Consider the following 26031-nt stretch of genomic DNA (forward strand, 5'->3'; position numbering starts at 1 on the left):
AACTTTCATTTGCAAACCTAATTGTTCACCTTTTATCTCATTCAAGACTAGGTGTGTGGATCCACGTAAGTTAATGAAAAAACAAAATTTCACAACAGAATCAGGAAATTCCCGTATTTCAGCTTCTTAAGCAATTGTGCAAATTCCACAAATTCATCAGTCTCAGTCAGTCTGCCAGACTTCGTTTACGCAGCACTTTTTGCACATAAAATGCAATGCAGCATATGTGAGTACAGGTAAAAGATACATTAGAAATATACCTAGAATAAGAAATGTACACATGTACAAAATATATAGAAAAATACTGAAAAGGATGAATCACTTGTGTGTTTTTGAATAGAGGCAAACCGACAGCGGCGATTCTAACACAATAATGGACACTATGTGAAAGTGTTGAGGGTGAAAAGGGCACTGTAATTATTACCTAATGAAGAGCAGACAGTCTTGGGTCAATGATAAACTTGTGTACCAACTGCAAACCAGGTTTTTGTTTCTTCAGCTGAGCCTTCTCACAAGCTGTGAATGAGTGCCAAGTATTACTCAATCCCCTCACAGACAGATTGCCCTTTCATCTTCTCCCAAGTCAAGTCCGATCAAATCAAGTCAAGTCTATTTGTATAGCGTTAGAATCACAGCTACAGTGTCAGAGGGCTTCATATTCCCACAGCGCAAAACAGCGTAAAAATAAACGACCATGGGCTCGATAGACCCAAGCAAAGCACTATCGAAGAGCAGTACAGTGATGCTGTGGAGTGAATGACTTAGACTCTGGAGAGTAACCCCCGAAACAGACATTTATACCACTAAATATTTGTTTCACTATTATTATCCACATAATTACCTCCACCAGGCAGTAGCCTTGAGGGGATTGTGTGTTTGGTTGCAAGTGTGTGTATGTTTCCGTGCCTAATCTGGCAGACTACTGGACGCATCAGCCTAAAATAGTTTGTGCACAGTTACGGCTGTATGAGGAAGAGCCTCTCGTGGTTGCAGTGATTCAGAACCTTCGAAAAGCGTTTGTGGTCGCTATCGCCGCTCCCTCTCTTCATTCACTCTCTAGCACACTGGACTGACGCTGCTTTCTGTCGCTGCCCGATCTGAGTCAACCGTGCGCATGCGCGACCCACATCTACAGTTGAGTCAGATCGGGCAGCGATAATTTAAAAAACCAAAACATAATGTATTAAGGTATGAGTCTTGAAGGGAAACGAGAAGTTGATCATATTTCGCAAGCCGGCAAATCATTCACGGCTGATGTCAGCACAGGAGAGCCGGAGGAACCAAAAATAATTGGCCTTGTTGACCTCACCGCCATGCGGAAGTGCCATAGTCTCCAATGTTAAGACTCTGCTATGAAAATACAATTTCAAGAGAAGGATTAATCACAGTCGCAGCTGGAAATCATCTCAGTAGCTACAATAACACATTTCCCATGGCTGAGCTATGTTTTCTTAGCGCTGTTTTGTGAATGAAAGTCAATCAGCAGAGCAGCTGTCAGGCCAAATTGTGTCCGGGCTGCCAAAATTCGCCTTCATTCATTTTAAATCATGAAAACCACGACGGCTAAACACATTATGATAGCCTGATGTCTGTCATTTCATGTCAGACTCGGTCACTTTGGTGCGAGGATCTGCCTAGGAGGCTGCACATCCACAGACTGACAGGCGAAACGTTTTTATTAGGTAGATTTTTTAGCTTGAACGCTGCATATTAACAACTTTCCCCCCCGTATTTCCTATTCAATCGACTCGGGCACTGTGCAAAAGTCTTATAATGGCAGGAAAAACTGGTTTTTCTGTCCGTGTGCACATTTTCCCCTTCTGGTAGGCGAAAAAAGGGGTGGCTTGTCACCGAGTTCAAACACCGGAGAAGAGGCGATATGCCTGGCAGAGATCTGCATGCTACTGAGTGCACTCCTCTCATTGTGATAGTATACATTCTTGAAAATTGCTGCACCATTCAGAGGTAGCCATTCCACTTCATTTGTGTAAAAAAATGCCATTGCAGTGTTTTCACGAATAGATGATTTATGGGTCTTAAGACTTATCATATAGTGTCATATAATATAATGTAATATAATATGATATAAATATTGGATTGGCTGTATATTTGAATCTTCATGAGCATCACAACCAGTCGGCATCAGTTAGCTGTGGCGATAATGCTGCCACACTTGAAATCGTGTTCACATGAGGTCGTTATTGGTCAGGCTGACAAATAAAATAGTATTAGATACCAGTTAATATGGGTTCTAATGATGATTTAACTGAATTTTATGTGCAGATGAATTAGTTCTTTGTGAAAACATAAAAATTAGCCTTTAGACCAATAGTCTCCCAGTCATTCTGAGTGAATCTGCACTCCCTGACTCACCGACACCTAGTGGCAGAGTCATATAGCAGGTTCAGTGTAAATAATAAACTTTAATAATAATATAAACTTTATTTATATCACACCTTTCAAAACAAGGTTTAAAAAGTGCTTCACAGAACAGGATAAAACTGTTAAAAATGACATGGAAAAAAATTGTAAGAGAATAAAATAAAAAGTACTAACAAATAGAGCCATAACATAAGAGCAGTGTAAACCCATGGGAGATAACCGGCTAGCTCCCAGAGAGGCTATGAGCCAAAGCTGACCCAATGCTGACATCTAATTTGTCCATCACAGTGCCCCTGGTGGAACTGACCTGCCCTACGAGGTGCAAAGGGCCCAGGAGATCAACAGGATGTTTGGACCTAAAGGAAGCCCAGAGGCCTACGACGTGATCTTTGACCTCCACAACACCACTTCCAATATGGGCTGCACTCTCATACTGGAAAGCTCCAAAGACCATTTCAACCTGCAGATGATGAACTACATCAAGGTGACAGACGTCAAGTCCCATTTTGGTTGAACATGTTCATTTCTCTTGCACAGTCATACCTCTGTTGACATAAGCTGTGGTTACATGTGCCAGGTTTTTATCCTTTCCGAATGAAATAAATCCAATTGACAATTTGACCCAAGAGCATTAACAAAGATGCTCCTGGCCTTACTCCCCTTCCACCTGGTCTCTTGCACACACAGTATACCTACCTTTCTTCTTTCCATCATATCAGCCAGCTCTCTCCCTTTACCAGTCATAGTGCCAACATTCAAAGTTCCGACTCTCACCTCCAAACGCCTACCCTTCCTCCTCTCTCGCTGCCTCTGGACATGCCTTCCCCCTCTCCTTCTCCTTCACCCAACAGTAGCATAGTTTCCAACGGCACCCTGCTGGCCAACAGTACCGGTGGCGGTCGTTGGTAACCCGGGCCTCGACCAATCCGGTATGGAAATCTTATTTATGATCTGCATATTTGATCTGGCAAATATTTAAGGATGCCCTTCCTGATGCAACCCTCCCCATTTATCCGGGCTTGGGACCGGCACTAAGAATGCACTGGCTTGTGCATCCTCAGTGGCTGGGTTAAGAGCGTTAATATGAGTGATGAATAAAATGAACAGATAGAGCTGTCCAGGAAGTAATCAGACACGGGTGTACGTCACTTGCTTTAGGTGGGCAAATGTGTGGAGCTAGAGAATGGATATTCAGAAACTAAAAAATAATCATGAGGAGCATTTACAGGACAATTTTCCACCTGTTGAATGGATTATCAGAATCAGAAACACTTTGTCATTTCATTTCATGTACGCAAGTGCATGAAATGAAATGAAGCATCGTTTCCCCAAGCCCACAGCAGTACAACACAAAGACAAACACATACCCAAAAACTACAAGAACACATATATCCAAACCAACGCATATATATCTAAACTAAACAAAAAAATCACTGTCCAGGGGAAGGAACTCCAGCCAGGATGACTGGAGTTCCTTCTCCTGGAACTGCCGGGTGGAACTGCCGGTCTGCATGGGCTAGCAGTTAGCCTAGCCTGCCCCGTTTACATGTCCTGTCAGACCGCCCTCGGCATTTCCTCTTTGGGTGCACCTTCGGTCATGGCCAGAGTCCTTGGGCCCACAGGATTCAGCAGACCAAGCTCCCTCAGCCGATCCAATGCCAGCTCTCCCAGCCAGACACCTTCAACACACTTCCTCACGCTCTACACGACGACACTAAAACACAGTCAAGGCTAGGCGAGGCCGCTGCCAGACGGCCCTCGGTGTTATCGGAACTGCCGTTCTGCATGGGCTAGCAATTAGCTTAGCATGCCTCGCTTCCGCGTCCTGTTAGACCGCCCTCGGTGTTACCTTTTCGGGCACAGCTCCTAGCAGGGCCGTGGACCCTGGGCCCACAGGACGCAGCAGACCAAGCTCTCCCAGTCGATCCAGTGCCAGCTCCCCCAACCATCAAATGAAGACAAACATAGATCCAGATGTGGACAAAGACACTGCGTGGACGGTACTGAGTGAGGCCGCCGCAAACATGAATTCGCGCCGCCATCTTCCCACACCGGTACTGGGTGAGGCCGCTGCAAACGTGAATCTGCGCCACCATCTTCCCACACTGGAAGCGGAAGAAGAAAATATATATAAGAAAAAAATATATAGGTATATAAAAAGAGTAATATAGCACCCCATGCAGTGAATTGAAATTTCCTTAAGAATGGGTCATTTTATTATGATGGAGGATGTCCCGGGAGGCATTTTTACTCTGATTTGGGCTGTTATTCTGTTTAATAGTGGAATAAAAGGCTCCATGTTAATGTAGCTACACTTTTCAAAAAAAGCCGCCAGGGCGAATCTTTGCAAACAGACCAAATTATTTGCTAAAGTAGGGAAAAAATATTACCGTATGTGTCATCAAAACAGATAGGATAAGTACTGTGAATCAAAGAAACTGAATGAAACTTTATTCGGGTCCTCAGATTGGCCGGTAATGGTGGTTGACTGTTTGTGAGTTTCTATGGGGTTATAAGTGTGTCTAACAAGTAAGTGTCCTATGATAGTCTCATGTCCACAGTGTAAAGATTTGCCCATCTTTGAGTTTTGAACAAGTAATGAATTTATTCAAAGGCGCAACCATCTTAAGGTCCTGACTGAACTAACCTGTAACCCTGACACCTCTGGTCATGACCTCCAGAGGCTTTCATCAACAGTGACCCACCATGTGCTCATTCTTCATTCATCCTTTTTTTGTCATAGTGATCAACCATATTGTCAATGGAAGTTTCGTTTACTCTCCTAAAACAAGCGCAGAGCTTGGTTTTGACTCTGGTGTGCTGAGAATCAGAGATTGAGAGTGCTTGGGTACTTCCATGGGTGTATTCTCCCAATAAATACTTCCATCTATTTCGTGCACTGACAGCCATTGAAGCCGGTGTAAGTAAGGACAAACATATTTTTAAGTTTGCCAGGTGTGGTCTGTCTTTTTCACCATGGATGGAATGAATCACAAACTAATCATTTGTGAATTTATGAAATCATGTCGCAGAACTTCATGAATCATGAACACTTAGGTCATTTCATTTCGTGCACTTGCGCACATGAAACGAAACATAATATCGTTTCCCCCCAGCTTACCGCAGTGTAACACAAAGACAAAAACACATAAAGGAACTACAACAACACACATATCCAAACTTACACATACACTATATGGACAAAAATATTGGGACACCTGGCCATTACACCTACAGGAGCTTTTATGACATCCCATTCTAAATCCATAGGCATTAATATGGAGTTGGTCCCCCGTTTGCAGCTATAACAGCCTCCACTCTTCTGGGAAGGCTTTCCACAAGATTTTGGAGTGTGTCTTTTTGCCCATCCATCCAGAAGAGCATTTGTGAGGTCAGGCACTGATGTCGCACGAGTTCATCCCAAAGGTGTTCGATGGGGTTGAGGTCAGCGCTCTGTGCGGGCCAGTCAAGTTCTTCCACACCAAACTCACCCAACCATGTCTTAATGGGCCTTGTTTTGTGCACTGGGGCACAGTCATGCAGGAACAGAAAAGGGCCCTCCCCAACTGTTCCCACAAAGTTGGAAGCACAGAATTGTCCAAGAAAATATACTTGGAGGTCCCTAAGGAGACAGGGGGATTAGGCTTGCCTGACCTTATTTGTTACTACTGGGCTGCGAACATTGTAAAACTTTTCCATTGGGCATTTACATATAAGAATCAGCAGGGTACAGATTGGGTTCACATGGAGCTCTTATCCAATCCTTTACCGATATTCACCTCTCCACTACCACATAATCGTAACATACGAATAACAAACCCGGTGGTTAAAGCTTCACTTAGGATAGGGCTCCAGTTTAGGAGGCATTTTGGATTAAAGCCTGCCAGCGGGCTTTTTCCAGTAGCAAATAATCAATTCTTCTCATCATCTGTGTTAGATAACGCATTTCAACATTGGCACAGACATGGACGGGTGTTTTTCTGTGATCTATTTAAAGACGGAACAGTCACCTCATTTGAAACACTTACCAAAGACCATAACATACCCAGATCCCATTTTTTTAGATACCTTCAAATCCGTAGTTTTGCCAAGAAAGTGTTTCCCTCCTTTCCGTATCGGCCACCCAGGAGCCAATTAGATGTTATTCTAGAGAAGGATCCCTTTGGGAAAAAATGGGTCTCTATAATTTATACACTGATACAAGGATTGAAACAGATATCCTGGGACAAAACAAAAACTGCATGGGAGAGAGATTTGGGTGTGGAGCTTTCTGAGGAGACATGGCGGGACAGCTTAACTCGTATACATACGTCCTCATTGTGTATACGACATGGGTTAATTCAGTTTAAGGTGCTTCACCGTCTTCACTACTCGGGGGACAAGCTTGCCAGAATCTTTCCCACCGCAGACCCTGGCTGTCCGAGGCGCAGCCATAGTCCAGCCTCGGTGGGACACATGTCCTGGGCATGGCCCCTCCCTCAACAGTTATTGGGGACAGATATTTAATGTATTCTCACATATCTGTAAACAGACCATAACCCCTGATTTTCACACAGCCATCTTTGGCATACCGCCCCCTAACTGTAAGGTCACGACTTTGCAGGCAAATGCTATTTGCCTCATTACTAGCACGCAGACGTATCCTATTTAACTGCAAGTGGAATAAAGCTCCGATATAAAATATGTAAAACCCGCAAAAACTTTACTTTGACCTGGAGTCCTTTCATAGACTTTATTGAAGGTTTTCCCTTTTATTGAATGTACTTTTTATTTACCTGGTTGTAACGACAATACTTATAGATATATGTGTACAACTTTATATCGTCTTCAAAAATATGGTTAGTATGTGGAATTGGAATAAGAAATCCCTGCATAGTCCTTTTTTTCCTTTTTTCTTTTTTTGAGCCTTGGGGCGAAGGGGGATTCCTACACATTTCTTTTTTGTTGTTGTTGTTGTTGTTGTTGTTGGTATGTCTTGTATACCTGTTCCAAAAAAACTTGAAAATTGGAAAATAAAGTAAAAATTTTTTAAAAAAAAAACAATTGTCCAAAATGTCTTGGTATGCTGAAGCATTAAGATTTCCCTTATCTGGAACTAAGGGGCCTAGCCAAACCCTTGAAAAACAACCCCATACCATTGTCCCTCCTCCACCAAACTGTACAGCTGGCACAATGCAGTCAGGCAGGTAATGTTTTCCTGTCATCCGCCAAACCCAGACTCGTCCATCAGACTGCCGGACAGAGAAGCGTGATTCGTCACTCCACAGAACACGTTTCCACTGCTCCAGAGTCCAGTGGCAGCGTGCTTTACACCACTCCATCCAACGCTTGGCATTGTGCTTGGTGATGTAAGGCTTGCATGCAGCTGCTCGGCCATGGAAACCCATTCCATGAAGCTCCTGGCACACAGTTTTTGTGCTGATGTTAATGCCAGAGGAAGTTTGGGACTCTGCAGTTATTGAGTCAACAGAGCGTTGGCGACTTTTACGCACTATACGCCTCAGCACTCGTTGACCCCGCTGTGTGATTTTACGTGGACTGCCACTTCGTGGCTGAGTTGCTGTTGTTCCTAAACGTTTCCACTTTTCAATAATACCAGCTGACCGTGGAATATCTAGCAGGGAAGACATTTCACAAACTGACTTATTGCAAAGGTGGCATCCTATGACAGTACCACGCTTGAATTCAATGAGCTCTTCAGAACGACCCATTCTTTTGCAAATGTTTGTAAATGCAGACTGCATGGCTAGCTCTTGATTTTATACACCTGTGGCAGTGGGTCTGAATGGAACACATGAATTCAATGATTAAGAGGTGTGTCCCAATACTTGTGTACATATAGTGTATATCCAAACTAACACATCCACCTAAACAAAAAGTCACTGTCCAAGGGAACGAACGTCAGCCAGGACGACTGTCGGAACTGCCGGTCTGCATGGGCTAGCGGTTAGCTTAGCCTGCCCCGTTTCTGCGTCCTGTCAGACCGCTCTCTGTGTTTCTTCTTCGGGCACAGCTCTGGGCAGGGGCCGTGGTCCCTGGGCCCACCGGACGCAGCAGACCAGGTTCCCCCTGCCGTTCCAACGCCAGCTCTCCCAGCCAGACACCCTCGACACACCTCCCCAAACTCCACACGACGACACCAAAAACTTGACCGCAAGTAACCATCCACAGTGATAAATACAGATAAAGAGGCAGCGGTCACCAACCCTGCTCCTGGATTTAACACACCCGATTCTACTGGTTACCTACTTACCAAGACCTTGATTAACTGGATCAGGTGTGTTGAACTAGGGTTGGGGTGAAAACCAGCAGGACGGTAGTGCTACAGGGGCAGGGTTGACTTCAGAGAACATCTTGACCTGTCATCAAGGACCAGGTCCATCTCCACATCTTGTCAATCATGTTAGATAACAACCCAAACTATTAGTCCACTCAATTCAGTGGCAGCCCAGAGCGGTTGAGCTTGTCAAGTCAGTGCACCTGCGTCCAATTTGCCTCTCGTCTATGTACATGTAGTGTAATTGGCTTAATAGAGCCCGGAAACTAAAATAGATGCCAGTCCGAGTTTATGAAAAGCAGAAAAGGCTGCACGTCAGACTTTATTATTCAGTTTAAATATTCGTGACTGATCCCATTCCCATGCAGGTAATATTGAAATGACCAGTGGACATCCATGTTTTGTTTCTATCAGCAAAGTTGGCTGTAATGTCCTCTCAGCAGTAGTACTGGGCGATATGGAAAATATTATTATCACAATAATCATAAGGAATTTTAAATGATATTTGCTTGCACATGTAAAGATACTGCTGTGGCAATTATTTAATTCCACTCTGATAATAAATGAGGAGTGAGACAAAAATCTCTTACAGTATGTCACACTTTAATATGTCCTCGAACAAATGCACAAAGCGTGCATGCACTTGAATGCGTGCCCTGATCTCAGCGCCCACTCCCTTTCTACCCTGTAGCCTAAACTGCTGGAGTCGTGCTTATTGTAAACAAGCCTGAGTTACGGTCACAATGGTATGTACCCAGAGGTTCTCCCCAAGCCTCCCTAATGGAGGAAGAAGCTTATTTTATTGCTGGACTGTCATCCTAGAGTTCATAGGTCAGGTCCCCCCTCGTCCTTACCTTCCAGCTCGTAATTCTCCTCGGCCGTCCCTTCAGACCTTGTTACACTCAAATGAACTTCTCATACATTCCTCTGCTATAAGCTAACAGTTCCCTTCCCCCTTTTTCTCCCAACTGTATCCGGCCAATTACCCCACACTTCCGACCTGTCCCGGCAATGGAATACACCACTACGCTACCCGGACACCCAAGCTAACAGCTAACAATAGGCCTTCATTAGTTCATATGGAGAAGACACTTTATAACACTACCTTTGTTCAGTTACACATGATCTTTAAGCATCTATCCAAGTTAAACCGAGCCTACAGGTCTTACATACAAACATCGTCTGTGACTATATGGCAGACACATTGCCTTCACAGATACCATGTTTAAGAATCCAACTGAGGGCCCATCACATTGAACTACTTGTTAACGTAAAGTATAACGTCAAACCAAACATCGTTTTCAAACACTCCCTCGGATTTTTCAGACCTCATTTTGTGCGAAACTTTGAGTCGTAGATTCTAATTGTCTTTGATTAAGACAGCACAATTGTGTATCACGATATGGAAATATCTTGAATTTCCTCCCAATACAGTACCGTCGAGATACAATAAACGATAATGTTGAATTATTCCCCATCCCTTCTCACCAGCACCCTCCCCCCTACGTTGGTCCTCTGCGTTCGCCACAATCCCAGTTAGACGGCCATACACGTCTAGTAGAGGTCACCTGGGGGGAAGTTGTGTTTTAAATAGGACCCGTAAGCCTTCCTCTGATTCACAAGTCAGTTTTAGCATTTCCTCTGATCCGTTTGAGCTGCTGTCTTGGTGCTCAGTCCAGAAAAGACTCTGGAAGATTGAAGGAGAGCAGCAGCTTCCAGCTGAGTAGTTTGTCTCGTTTTTTGATCAGATGTGTGGTGAAGAGCTCATGTAGACTGGACCAACCCCGTCTTTTGGTTCAGACATCCTTCATTTGTCAAGTCAAACATGCTTTAAAACAAATCTTCTGCTCCCGTAGATCTAATGATGGAGATTGATGAGGAGGATGATGAAAGCTGATGATGATGATGATGATTAGGATTGAAGGGTTGTTTAGTTCGTTAGATATTCCTCCCTATCAACTAAACTAAACTGGATTTTTCCAAAAGGTTACCGTACTTTGTAAGTGTATTTTTTTTAAAGTATTTTGTCTTTGTTTTACTCAAGATGAATTGTTTTGGGGTGTCCGGGTAGCGTAGCGGTCTATTCCGTTGCCTACCAACACGGGGATCGCCGGTTCGAATCCCCGTGTTACCTCCGGCTTGGCCGGGCATCCCTACAGACACAATCCGCCGTGTCTGCGGGTGGGAAGCCTGTATGTCTCCTGGTCGCTGCACTAGCGCCTCCTCTGGCTGGATACAGTTGGGGGGCTGGGGGGGGGGTAAATAAATAATGAATTGTTTGGTCATTGACAAGTATTTATGCAGAACCAACTGTGGCATGAGCTGACGTAGGTTGAGAGATGGGGGTTTAACACGCGGGGGCTGGTGGGTAGCGTGTTGACGGTGTGTTTCTACTGTGTTGCTGAGACCTTTGACCTTGCTCTGCAGAAAGCCATCGCTCCCGCCAGTTGTCCGGTCCTGCTGAATGAACACCCTCTCCTCAAGTACTCCACCTCGCGCTCCGTGGCCAAGCACCCCGTGGGTGAGTCTGCAGGCCAGCCCGAGGGCCTCCGGGGGACCAGCCTGCTCACACTTAGGACGCGAAGTCTCGCACCTTTCCCAAGGCGTCGCATCAGATTAGCTAATGATAGGTTTACACATTTTTACACATGCAGATACTTTGTTGTTGTTGTGTTTTTGGGTGGTGTTGTTGCTTTTACAGGCTCACTTTGCAGTGTGTGTGTGTGTGTGTGTGTGTACATTTGGCAGGAGTGCACGGTCTCACTTACTTGTACAAATCTATTACTTTCTGTATTCATTATTTTATTTAGGTTTCCCTTTTATTCTCAAGTCTTTAAGATTTTTATTATATTGCGAAGCTCTTATCTCGCCTCATCTTATCTTCCAGGCCTGGAGGTCGGCCCGCAGCCTCAAGGGGTTCTGAGGAGCAACATCTTCGAGGCGATGAGAGTAATACTGAAACACGCCCTGGACTTCATCGAGCTGTTCAACGAAGGTATGGAAAGCTGCGATGGCCCGCATACCATCACAGATTAGGGGAACCAGGCGATAACACGCCGGTTTTAGATGGCGCTCAGCAGCAGGCCACACAATAGGATTATGAAGGGTTTCGCAAGGGGAGTTCAGAAATTCAGACCACATGAGGCAGTTTGGGTTTCGTAGCTTTTGGTCTTTTTTTTTTTGATTGAACAAAGTATATCGGAAACGGTGGCACTGCGGTTAGCGCGGTCGCCTCACGGCAAGAGGGTCCTGGGTTGGAGCCCCGGGGTAGTCCTACCTCGGGGGTCGTCCCGGGTCGTCCTCTGTGTGGAGTTTGCATGTTCTCCCCGTGTCTGCGTGGTTTTCCTCCGGGTGCTCCGGTTTCCCCCCGCAGTCCAAAGACATGTAGGTCAGGGGAATCGGCCATACTACATTGTCCCTAGGTGTGGATGTGTGTGTTTGTGTGTCGGCCCTGTGATGGACTGGCAGCCTGTCCAGGGTGTCTCCCCGCCTGCTGCCCAGTGACTGCTGGGATAGGCTCCAGCAACCCCCCCCCCCCCCCCGTGACCCTGGGTCAGGATAAGCAGTTTGGATAATGGATGGCTGGATGAACAGAGTCTGAAGATGACAGCTGTGTGACAAAGATGACAGTAGTGTGAAGAGTATGAAGAAGATGAACAGAGTATGAAGAAGATGACAGTAGTGTGAAGAGTATGAAGAAGATGAACAGAGTATGAAGAAGATGACAAGAGTATGAAGAAGATGAACAGAGTATGAAGAAGATGACAGGAGTATGAAGAAGATGAACAGAGTATGAAGAAGATGAACAGAGTATGAAGAAGATGACAGGAGTATGAAGAAGATGACTGTAGTATGAAGAGTATGAAGAAGATGAACAGAGTATGAAGAAGATGACAGGAGTATGAAGAGTATGAAGAAGATGAACAGAGTATGAAGAGTATGAAGAAGATGACAGTAGTATGAAGAGTATGAAGAAGATGAACAGAGTATGAAGAAGATGACAGGAGTATGAAGAAGATGAACAGAGTATGAGGAAGATGACAGTAGTATGAAGAGTATGAAGAAGATGAACAGAGTATGAGGAAGATGGCAGTAGTATGAACAGTATGAAGAAGATGAACAGAGTATGAAGAAGATGAACAGAGTATGAAGAAGATGAACAGAGTATGAAGAAGATGAACAGAGTATGAGGAAGATGAACAGAGTATGAAGAAGATGACAGTATGAAGAAGATGAACAGAGTATGAAGAAGATGACAGTATGAAGAAGATGAACAGAGTATGAGGAAGATGACAGTAGTATGAAGAGTATGAAGAAGATGAACAGAGTATGAGGAAGATGACAGTAGTATGAAGAGTATGAAGAAGATGAACAGAGTATGAGGAAGATGACAGTAGTATGAAGAAGATGAACAGAGTATGAAGAAGATGACAGTAGTATGAGGAAGATGAACAGAGTATGAGGAAGATGAACAGAGTATGAAGAAGATGACAGTAGTATGAAGAATATGAAGAAGATGAACAGAGTATGAGGAAGATGATAGTAGTATGAAGAGTATGAAGAAGATAACAGGAGTATGAAGAGTATGAAGAAGATGAACAGAGTATGAGGAAGATGAACAGAGTATGAGGAAGATGAACAGAGTATGAGGAAGATGACAGTAGTATGAAGAAGATGAACAGAGTATGAGGAAGATGAACAGAGTATGAGGAAGATGAACAGTATAAAGAAGATGAACAGAGTATGAGGAAGATGAACAGAGTATGAGGAAGAAGAACAGAGTATGAGGAAGATGAACAGAGTATGAGGAAGATGAACAGAGTATGAGGAAGATGAACAGAGTATGAAGAAGATGAACAGTAGTATGAAGAAGATGAACAGAGTATGAGGAAGATGAACAGAGTATGAAGAAGATGAACAGTATAAAGAAGATGAACAGAGTATGAGGAAGATGAACAGAGTATGAGGAAGATGAACAGAGTATGAGGAAGATGACAGTTGTGTTTCTGAAACAAACCCTAACAAGTGTCTTAGTGTCAGTGGAGGTGTTTAGTTGTGTGGTGTCTTGGCGGCTCTGGTCCAGTGTGTAATAACAACAGGTGGTCTACAGGCAGGTCCTGGCTCCCGGCCCACCTGGCTGTGCGTCCAGTGCGTCCCCGCGGCGAGGGACGTTTTGCCACGTTGCTCGGGGGTGACGGACTCGTCCATGTGTGCCTACATCATACACAGGCCTCCGGCGGCGTAGACCTCCACGCGGAGGCCTAAGCGGGTCGGCGTCTGGCTCGTTGTGCGCTCCCGGGGCATGGGAGCAGCGTTTGCAGCTTTCCCTTCCCCTTTTACGTAAACAAGCGGTCTGTGCCAGGGGTGAGTCGCAGACTTCCTGTTCCCTTCGCTGGCCCACCGCTGAATGGCATGCTTGTTGGAAGTTGGTTTGTTTCCATGTCATTAAAGCCCGGCTGCCAACGGTTTGGTAATCTTCTGTCCTGGGGCCACGCTGGTGCTCTGCCACGGTGATGAATGGGTTTCCCTCGCTCGCTGAAGCGGAATAACACCGACTGCAAAGAAACAGCAGGCTGGGGTTTATTCGGCATGGGCACCCCTCTGCAGGGGCTTCTGCTGTGTGACGGGTTTACCAGTGGTTACTAATAACTTTATTACTGGTTAAGAACTCATACGAATAACTTTATTACTGGTTAATAACTTTATTACTGGTTAATAACTCGTACGAATAACTTTATTACTGATTAATAACTCATACTAATAACTTTATTACTGGTTAATAACTTTATTACTGGTTAATAACTCATACTAATAACTTTATTACTGGTTAATAACTCATACTAATAACTTTATTACTGGTTAATAACTTTATTACTGGTTAATAACTCATACTAATAACTTTATTACTGGTTAATAACTCATACTAATAACTTTATTACTGGTTAATAACTTTATTACTGGTTAATAACTCATACTAATAACTTTATTACTGGTTAATAACTCATACTAATAACTTTATTACTGGTTAATAACTCATACGAGTAACTTTATTACTGGTTAATACCTCATACGAATAACTTTATTACTGGTTAATAACTCATACTAATAACTTTATTACTGGTTAATAACTCATACGAATAACTTTATTACTGGTTAATAACTCATACGAATAACTATTACTGGTTAATAACTCATACGAATAACTTTATTACTGGTTAATAACTCATACTAATAACTTTATTACTGGTTAATAACTCATACGAATAACTTTATTACTGGTTAATAACTCATACGAATAACTTTATTACTGGTTAATAACTCATACTAAACTTTATTACTGGTTAATAACTCATACGAATAACTTTATTACTGGTTAATAACTCATACGAATAACTTTATTACTGGTCAATAACTCATACTAATAACTTTATTACTGGTCAATAACTCATACGAATAAATTTATTACTGGTCAATAACTCATACGAATAACTTTATTACTGGTCAATAACTCATACGAATAACTTTATTACTGGTCAATAACTCATACGAATAAATTTATTACTGTTTAATAACTCGTACTAATGACTTTATTACTGGTTAATAACTCATACTAATAACTTTATTACTGGTTAATAACTCATACAAATAACTTTATTACTGGTTAATAACTCATACTAGTAACTTTATTACTGGTTAATAACTCATACGAATAACTATTACTGGTTAATAACTCATACGAGTAACTTTATTATTGGTTAATAACTCATACGAGTAACTTTATTACTGGTTAATAACTCATACTAATAACTATTACTGGTTAATAACTCATACGAATAACTTTATTACTGGTTAATAACTCATACGAATAACTTTGTTACTGGTTAATAACTCATACTAATAACTTTATTACTGGTTAATAACTCATACGAATAACTTTATTACTGGTTAATAACTCATACTAATAACTTTATTACTGGTTAATAACTCATACGAATAACTTTATTACTGGTCAATAACTCATACTAATAACTTTATTACTGGTTAATAACTCATACGAATAACTTTATTACTGGTTAATAACTCATACGAATAACTTTATTACTGGTTAATAACTCATACGAATAACTTTATTACTGGTTAATAACTCATATTAATAACTATTACTGGTTAATAACTCATACGAATAACTTTATTACTGGTTAATAACTCATACTAATAACTTTATGACTGGTTAATAACTCATATGAATAACTTTATTACTGGTTAATAACTCATATAAGTAACTTTATTACTGGTTAATAACTCATACGAATAACTTTATTACTGGTTAATAACTCATAAGTAACTTTATTACTGGTTAATAACTCATACGAATAACTTTATTACTGGTTAATAACTCATACGAGTAACTTTATTACTGGTTAATAACTCATACTAATAACTTTATTACTGGTTAATAACTCATACTAATAACTATTACTGGTTAATAACTCATACTAATAACTTTATTACTGGTTAATAACTCATACGAGTAACTTTATTACTGCTTAATAACTCATACTAATAACTTTATTACTGGTTAATAACTCATACGAATGACTTTATTACTGGTTAATAACTCATACTAATAACTTTATTACTGGTTAATAACTCATACGAATAACTTTATTACTGGTTAATAACTCATGTATTAACAGTGAACTATGTACGTTTACTTAAACAATTAAATAAGGGTAACCCATCCGCAGGAATCACATGAGTGATATTATCAAAGTAATTCTTTTCCCGAAGCAAAATGTTATTACGTATTTATTTTCATGGCGCGGTCGCCTCACAGCAAGAAGGTCCTGGGTTCGAGTCCCCGGGGTAGTCCAACCTTGGGGGTCGTCCCGGGTCGTCCTCTGTGTGGAGTCTCCCCGTGTCTGCGTGGGTTTCCTCCGGGGGCTCCGGTTTCCTCCCACAGTCCAAAGACATGTAGGTCAGGTGACTCGGTCATACTAAATTGTCCCTAGATGTGTGTGTGTGTGTGGGGGGGGGGGCTGTGTGATGACCTGGCAGCCTGTCCAGGGTGTCTCCCCGCCTGCCGCCCAATGGCTGCTGGGACAGGCTCCAGCATCCCCGCCACCCTGAGAGCAGGATAAGTGGTTTGGATAATGGATTTTTGGATTTTTCTCCCCAATTGTATCCGGCCAATTGTGTCTGTAGGGACGCCCGACCAAGCCGGAGGTAACACGGGGATTCGAACCGGCGATCCCCGTGTTGGTAGGCAACGGAATAGACCGCCACGCCACCCGGATGCTAATTTGTGACTCGAGTCCGACTCAAGTCCAAGTCGTGTGCCTCAAGTCCACCCTCTTGGTCTACGGTGAGACCTTCAGTAATCGTGTCCTGGTGGACATCGTGCCAGATCCCTCCAACATGTCGGCTGCTTTTCTGTGTTTTCCAGGCATGGAGTTTCCTCCCTGCTCGGTGGACGTGTTCAGGGTGTCGGAGCGAATGGACTACCCCCGAGACACCAACGGGAACATCATCGCCATGGTGCACCCCAATCTACAGGTGAGCGCCACGGCCATCATCACGCCATAACGAGCACGAATTAGTCATAAACGAGCGAATGTGGAGCACGTGAGAAGACAACCTACTTGTCTTCGCGCCGCCTTGATGCAAATTGTAAAATTTAGATTCTTCAGGTTTTCAGCTTCGACTCCTTCGCAGACGTTTCACGTTCAGCAACACGGCTGTAATAAATCATCATAAAAAAAACTGGAAAATTGGTAATAAACTGGGAAACTAGAGGAGAAGCTGCTCTTCTTTTATAGGATCTACAGCTGAACACCATCACATGAAGTTTAACCTTTGGAGTGTCTAGCTTTGGCTTTTGTAAATATTGCACATTCAACGATAATTGGTAATAAAACTTACAAAAGTGTGGAAATGTGTAATAAATGAGCAAACGAGACGAGGCTCTACATTGGGGAATACCATAGTGTGAATTTAAACATTTCAGCTTCGACGTCTTTGCGAATATTTTCCTCGTGGTAGAAATAAATCGGTAATAAATGAGCGAAAGTGTGGAAAACTGGTGATAAATGAGAAAACTATGGTCGATACTTCTATTTTGTTGTATAGTCAGGAGTCTGTAGGGGACGCCCAACCAAGCCGGAGGTTAACAGCTGTATCGACTTTAAATACTTGGGGTCGACCGTCCAAAGTAACGGGGGGTGCAGGAGAGAGGTGAAGAAGAGGGTGCAGGCAGGGTGGAGTGGGTGGAGAAGAGTGTCAGGAGGGATTTGTGACAGAAGTGTTAAAGGGAAGGTTCACAAGATGGTTGTGAGACCAGCTATGTTGTATGGTTTGGAGACAGTGGCACTGACGAAAAGACAGGAGGTGGAGCTGGAGGAGGCAGAGATGAAGATGATAAGATTTGCATTGGGAGTGACGAAGGAGGACAGGATTAGGAAGGAAGGAGTATATCAGAGGGACAGCTCAGGTTGGACGGTTTGGAGACAAAGCAAGAGAGGCAAGGTGGAGATGGCTTGGACATGTGTGGAGGAGAGATGCTGGGTATATTGGGAGAAGGATGCTGAATATGGAGCTGCCAGGGAAGAGGAGAAGAGGAAGGCCAAAGAGGAGGTTTATGGATGTGGTGAGGGAGGACATGTAGGTGGCTGGTGTGACAGAGGAAGATGCAGAGGACAGGAAGAGATGGAAACGGATGATCCACTGTGGCGCCCCCTAACGGGAGCAGCCGATAGTAGTAGTAGTAGTAGTAGTAGTAGTAGTAGTAGTAGTAGTAGTAGTGTAGTAGTAGTAGTAGTAGTAGTAGTAGTAGTAGTAGTAGTAGGACTTGACTCTTAAATATTAAATATTTTGATTTAGTCATTAAACAAAAAAAGTATGGAAAATTACTAATAAATGAGAAAATGAGCAGAGGAACTAGTTTTTTTTTTTTTTTGGTAACACTTTAGTATGGGGAACATCAAAAAACTTAATTACTAGTGAATTAGTGATGATCAAGACGTCACTTTAGTATGGGGAACATATTCTAAGTAACACAAACTTAATTACTAGTGAATTAGTAATGATCAAGACGTCACTTTAGTATGGGGAACATATTCTAAGTAGCAAAAACTTAATTTACAGTAATTTAACACTATGAACACTTGTAGTGTTGTGTGTTGTTATGTAAGAACAGAGCATATTCATTAAGTGTTAGTAAGGGAGAATAACTCTTCTTGTGGTACTACCACCTTATAAAGGCCACACTAAGCAAAGCATATTGAGATGGTACTACTAATAAGCAATACTTCTGAGGTTATAGAGGGAAAACTCATAGTTCATGGCTTACTGGTTGTATGATAAGGCCATGCAGAATAAGGCATTAATGAGTACATAATAATGACCAATTAAGAGCCAATATGTTGCTAATTTGCATGCTAATAAGCACCTAATTAATGGTGACTATGTTCCCCATACTAAAGTGTTACCATATATATATATATATATATATATATATGGTAACACTTCAGTATGGGGAACATAAAAAAACTTAATTACTAGTGAATTAGTAATGATCAAGATGTCGCTTTAGTATGGGGAACATATTCTAAGTAAAAACACTTAATGTACAGTAATGTAACACTATGAACACTTGTAGTGTTGTGTGTTGTTATGTAAGAACAGACCATATTCATTAAGTGTTAGTAAGGGAGAATAACTCTTCTTGTGGTACTACCACCTTATAAAGGCCATACTAAGCAAAGCATATTGAGATGGTACTACTAATAAGCAATACTTCTGAGGTTATAGAGGGAAAACTCATAGTTCATGGCTTACTGGTTGTATAATAAGGCCATGCAGAATAAGGCATTAATGAGTACGTAATAATGACCGATTAAGAGCCAGTATGTTGCTAATTTGCATGCTAATAAGCACCTAATTAATGGTGACTACGTTCCCCATACTAAAGTGTTACCATATATATATATATATATATATGGTAACACTTCAGTATGGGGAACATAAAAAAACTTAATTACTAGTGAATTAGTAATGATCAAGATGTCGCTTTAGTATGGGGAACATATTCTAAGTAAAAACACTTAATGTACAGTAATGTAACACTATGAACACTTGTAGTGTTGTGTGTTGTTATGTAAGAACAGACCATATTCATTAAGTGTTAGTAAGGGAGAATAACTCTTCTTGTGGTACTACCACCTTATAAAGGCCACACTAAGCAAAGCATATTGAGATGGTACTACTAATAAGCAATACTTCTGAGGTTATAGAGGGAAAACTCACAGTTAATGGCTTACTGGTTGTATAATAAGGCCATGCAGAATAAGGCATTAATGAGTACGTAATAATGACCGATTAAGAGCCAGTATGTTGCTAATTTGCATGCTAATAAGCACCTAATTAATGGCGACTACGTTCCCCATACTAAAGTGCCAGACTAAGCAAAGCATATTGAGATGGTACTACTAATAAGCAATACTTCTGAGGTTATAGAGGGAAAACTCATAGTTCATGGCTTACTGGTTGTATAATAAGGCCATGCAGAATAAGGCATTAATGAGTACGCAATAATGACAAATTAAGAGCCAATACGTTGCTAATTTGCATGCTAATAAGCACCTAATTAACGGCGACTACGTTCCCCATACTCAAGTGTTACCTTTTTTTTGTGTGTTTTTTGTTTTTGTTGCATTGTCAGGAATCTGTTGTAGTCCCCCCCCTCCTCACCTGTGTATCCGTTGTCGTTGCAGGACTGCGACTGGGAGCCGCTGAACCCCGGCGACCCCATGTTCCAGACGTTCGACGGAAACACCATCCACTACGAGGGCCCCGGCACCGTCTACCCCACCTTTATCAACGAGGCGGCCTACTACGAGAAGCAGCAGGCGTTCGTGACCACCAGGCGGGAAACCTTGGTGGCCAAGGCCATCAGGAAAGCATAGGGGACCGCCAGACGCCCGTGTGTGTGTGTGTGTGTGTGTGTGTACAAGGCCTCAGCAATAATCTCTAACGAGTGTTCGACTTTAACGTTCTGTCTCAAGTCACGTTCTTCCATCGCGGTTATCAGAGAGCCAGGATATACTACGTTGATTTACTTTCCTCCGTGTTCGCTATCCAGAGAAATCGATTAACTATGCAAAGAAAATTCGAGGAGTCACTACAATGGGCAGTACTGTGAAAGTGTTTGATACAAAGACCATATTGTTGTGATGAGTATTTATGCTACGATGATTATTTGCACAAGTATTTATATTAAACCGGGTAGTTTTTTTTTTTATAACGCATATATTTTTAGGCTTAATCATGAACCGCTTACGAGTCGCGACTCGATTCGGAAGGAGACTAACGCTACGTGTCACCTAACTCCTCAGGAAGGCCATTAGATATCATAACCTGCAACTTTTGGCCATAAGTCTTCTTTCTACTTTTCTGCAGATATATATAAAAAAATAAAAAAGGAGGGGGGGGCGGGGTTTGAAATCACGAGGACAGCATTTCGTGGCCTTTAACTGCAACAGCACAACTTGACACTAGCTACCTGTAACTGGTTGTATTTATGGTGCTGTCCTACTACTACTACTGCCTTAATAGACTTAAAATTGCACAATAAATTCAGGATATTTTAATATGAAACGTTAGTATATGTTTTTTTTCAACAGTCGGAACAAAATTGGGAGCATGTTTTTTATTTTATTTGTTGTCATTTTTTGGTATAAATTAATTTAAAGTGTGACCGGATATGACGTCTTCTCTAATCTTGACCTGTCTGTTGACGTCTGCTGACTTGAATTACTGCGGATCTTATGGTAATTCTGTTTTCTTTGTGCATTATTTTTGTGGCATTGTTGTCATTACTGGTACATGTTGATTAACCCTGAAGTCCTGTGGAAAGGATACGATCAATAAATATACCATTATCATATACTCACCCCATACTTGTGTTGCTTTCGAATGAGCCCTTTCGTTACGGATCGTTTCTGCCACGTGTGTCACGTTAGGAAGCGTTCGCGACCACTAGGGGGAGCCATACAACCACTCTTCAGCACTATCTAAACACACGTTTATCTTCTCCCCGGGTGGATGGCTGCCCCATCTGCCCAGCCCCAGAAGTCTGCAACCTTGGTGTCATTCTGGACTCCACCCTCTCATTCCAGTCACACATCAGATCTGTCACCAGATCTGCTTTCTTTCACCTCAACAACATCCCCAGATCCCGGCCATCGCTCTCAGACTCCCTGGCAGAGACCCTCGTCCATGCATCCATCACCTCCCGTCTGGGTTACTGCAATGGAGTCCTGTAAGGCAGTGGTTCTCCACCTTTTTGGGGGTCCTGGACCCCCTGCGTATTGTTGATCTACCCTGAGGACCCCTCCACCTGATCTTGGGGGAGGGGGGTTGCAATTTGATAGAAACAGTAGAAACTGCATTTTAAATTGCATTATAGCATTTATTCACTCTTTGGGGGCAAAAATAAGAGCTTTCAGTTGTAACTTAGATATAGTTAACAAAACAGAATTCTTATGCAGTAACTTTCAGATATATGTAACAAAACAGAATATGTATTCAGTAACTTTCAGATATATGTAACAAAACAGAATATGTATTCAGTAACTTTCAGATATATGTAACAAAACAGAATATGTATTCAGTAACTTTCAGATATATGTAACAAAACAGAATATGTATTCAGTAACTTTCAGATATATGTAACAAAACAGAATATGTATTCAGTAACTTTCAGATATATGTAACAAAACAGAATATGTATTCAGTAACTTTCAGATATATGTAACAAAACAGAATATGTATTCAGTAACTTTCAGATATATGTAACAAAACAGAATATGTATTCAGTAACTTTCAGATATATGTAACAAAACAGAACTTTTATGCAGTAACCTTTAACAATGCAAACGGGAGCGAGATCTCTTATTAAAATACAATGAATTACACTTGTGAAACAGATGTAATTAGAGAAAAAAGTCCTGTTACCCTTTATAGTTTAGGTAGATAAAGGTCTCAGTCACATTTGAGTAAAATAATCCTATTTCTATAAATGTCATAGGATCTTTTGTTTTTAAAGATATTTTATTTTCACGGACCCCTTGCAATTACACCACGGACCACTAGGGGTCCGCGGACCCCCGGTTGAGAAGCACTGCTGTCAGGGATACCTAGCAAAGCCCTAGAGAGGCTTCGGTATGTGCAGAACTCAGCTGCCAGGGTGCTCACTCGCACCAAGCCCTGGCAACGCATCACTCCCGCCATTGTGCACCTTCACTGGCTCCCGGTCAAATCCTGCATTTCTTATAAAATCCTCCTCCTCCTCACCTATAAATCCCTCCATGCCCATACACCCCCCTCCCCTCCCCCCAGTACCTATCAGACCTCCTCAACCCCTATATTCCGTCCCGGAATCTGCGGTCTGCTTTCCATCCCCCCACACCGGGTGTACACTTTTGGGGATGGAGCCTTTAGTTGTGGCAGCCCCCCACCCTGTGGAACTCTATTCCAGCACAGATCCACAACGCTGCTTCTTTGGACAATTTTAAAAGACTACTGAAAATCTGCCCTTTATTTTTTTTTTCTAAGGCCTCTGGTCTGCAGTCTTTTGGTCTATGTTGTAAACTTCCTTTTTCTTGTCTAGTGTAAAGTGTCCTTCGGTTCCCCGAAAGGCGCTACCCAAAACTAAGTTGTTGTTATTTAAAGATTGAGAACTCGGGGGGAAAAAGTCTCTGGTCTTGTGGTTTAATTTTGTTAACTGACTCCCATTTTTGTTCATATTATAAAATAGCTTATTAAGGGTCAGACCCTTTAGCCCCTAGCTAACGGGTCTGACCCTTTAGCCCCTAGCTAACGGGTCTGACCCTTTAGCCGAGCGGTTAGTGATGTCGCATTGTGGTGTCGTACACCCCGTATCGCATCCCGCACCGGGCAAGAAAATAACCGGTTACACTAAGGCTAATTAGTGGCTAGTCGTATTGCTAAGGCTAATTAGTGGCTAGTCGTGTTGCTAAGACTAATTAGTGACTAGTCGTGTTGCTAAGACTAATTAGTGACTAGTCGTGTTGCTAAGGCTACTTAGTGGCTAGTCGTGTTGCTAAAGCTAATTAGTGGCTAGTCGTGTTGCTAAGGCTAATTAGTGGCTAGTCGTGTTGCTAAGACTAATTAGTGACTAGTCGTGTTGCTAAGGCTACTTAGTGGCTAGTCGTGTTGTTAAGGCTACTTAGTGGCTAGTCGTGTTGGTAGTGTAAACTACTAATAAGACACGTTAGCCCCTAGCTAACGGGTCTGACCCTTCAGCCGAGCGGTTAGTGACGTAGCCTTGTGGGGCAGTACACCCCGTATCGAATCCCGCACCGGGCAAGAAAATAACCGGTTACACTAAGGCTAATTAGTGGCTAGTCGTGTTGCTAAGGCTACTTAGTGGCTAGTCGTGTTGCTAAGGCTACTTAGTGGCTACTAGCCATGTTGCTAAGGCTAAGAAGCCTTCCACTATCGGTGAAGAATCGATTCCGCCTGCTGCTCAGGACAGGTGCCGTGAACTGTTGGCAAAGGTTCCTCTTTCAGCTACCACAGTTTCAAGGAGAACTGATGAAATTGGTGAGTTGCAATGCTGTTATGTTAATGCAAGGAAAATATGCGCCGTGTGTTTAATATCCCAACGTTACTTTGAATGTTATGATATTATTGTAACCGGTTATGTTCTTGCCCGGTGCGGGATTGGATACGGGGTGTACCGCACCACAAGGCGACGTCACTAACCGCTCGTATCGAATCCCGCGCCGGGCAAGAACATAACCGGTTACATTGGTAATAAACGCGCAACAATGTTAGTTACGAAGAAAAAATACATTACTTGTTACACTGAATTATTGTTGATGTCGTACAACGAACACATCTGGTGGCTAATGAAGAGACGCCGTAGATTAGTTGTAATAGTGTCGTCAAATGTGGGGGGGGGGCAGTCTGGGAGACCGTCGCCACAGCCGGGACGCGAACCCGTGTCTCCCGCTCCGCAAGCGACAACGTTGACCAGTCGACTAAACCAGTGTTTTTCAACCCAGTCCTCAAGGAACCCGTATCCTGCAGATTTTCATTGCAACCCTGCATAGGTAGCCCTGCTTGTGCTTACTCGACCAATCATCTCGCAGCCCTTAATTATGCAAGGTGTGCAACGTCTGACAAAATTCATTGCTGATTAGTTGAATAACTACAAACAGGTCTAACTATTCAGGGTTGCAAAGAAAATATGCAGGATAGGGGGTCCTTGGGGACTGGGTTGAGAACCACTGGACTAAAGGGTCCGACCCGTTAATCAAGGACCAACGTCTCTACTTATCCATGCACGTTACACTAGTTTTCTATATTTAAAGTACAGACTGGGATTCCTCGATTTAGATATATACCCCCCCCCCCACACACACACACAGTGCCATGAACCTAAAGGGGATGGAAAAGGGGAACGGCAGTTTTTTTTTTTTTTGTCAATTTGTTTAAAAGAGGGAAGGGCAATCTCCCCCGCACCCCTCCTCAAATCGCCCCCTGCACACATGGCTTTAAAGGCCCAATCTGTGATTTATGTGTCTGCATCAACTCCAGTTATTTTTACGTACGTAACCGAAGAGTTTGAGTTAAAAATGGGCAAACAAGCATTTTGTGTCGTGTCTGAACCGCTCACAGTTGAAAAGACGGGCCTATTTTACCCCAATCTTTTCACACATTACTGCTGTTAACAAACCCCCTACAACTCAGGTGTATGTGTTGTGTAGCGTTAGACCTTTTACTAAGAGGCCCGTCAGTCAGTCTGGGCGCAGCAGCCGGTTCCCAATCCTCTGTGTCGTATTTTGGTTGCAGGGCGACGCTTTTTGTTCACGTTCGAACCGAGGATTGTACCTTGAAGGGTCCGGTTCCCCTACTGCTCTTACTCCAACTTGATGAGCTCAGGTGCTCTTAAACTAAATGCACTTGACGTGACGTGCACTCTTGGCTATGATGAGATTACTACATGTGGCGCTCCACCGTGCGTGATGGAGTCGCAGGACTTTATTTGCTGACTCGCTCGCAAGTCGCCTCTGGATCAAGGCGTCTGCTAAATGAGTAAATGCAGATGCAGTAAAAACCCCATCCTGGCGCCCTAAACGATGGCGCGCTGTGGATGACTTCAGCTCAGTCGATATTTATGATAGGATAGCAATGGTCTGACCCCAAAAGCTATATAACTTCCAAATAACCATCGTTTAGTGCAGATATGCTGCAGTTTCCCCACCTTTTCATGCAGGCCCCAACAGACCGGATAACATTATGTCCTGCCGTTTCACTCACGGAGCAAAATGTCTGCAAGTTAAGTA

At 42.7% G+C, this 26031-nt stretch overlaps 1 protein-coding gene across 1 annotated transcript in view; it reads left to right on the plus strand.

Annotated features, from left to right (window-relative positions):
* The window catches only part of aspa (aspartoacylase), a 24884-nt gene extending 3276 nt beyond the window's left edge, over nt 1-21608 (plus strand). Inside the window, exons 2-6 of the mRNA XM_056284775.1 lie at nt 2671-2866; nt 11087-11180; nt 11547-11654; nt 17106-17215; nt 20431-21608. Coding sequence (XP_056140750.1) covers nt 2671-2866; nt 11087-11180; nt 11547-11654; nt 17106-17215; nt 20431-20622 — 700 coding nt within the window. The 3' untranslated portion in view covers nt 20623-21608. The remainder of the gene's footprint in view (nt 1-2670; nt 2867-11086; nt 11181-11546; nt 11655-17105; nt 17216-20430) is intronic.
* Nucleotides 21609-26031: the final 4423 nt, after the last annotated feature.

This window comes from Lampris incognitus, chromosome 8, assembly GCF_029633865.1.
Source record: "Lampris incognitus isolate fLamInc1 chromosome 8, fLamInc1.hap2, whole genome shotgun sequence".
NCBI classification, from domain to species: domain Eukaryota; kingdom Metazoa; phylum Chordata; class Actinopteri; order Lampriformes; family Lampridae; genus Lampris; species Lampris incognitus.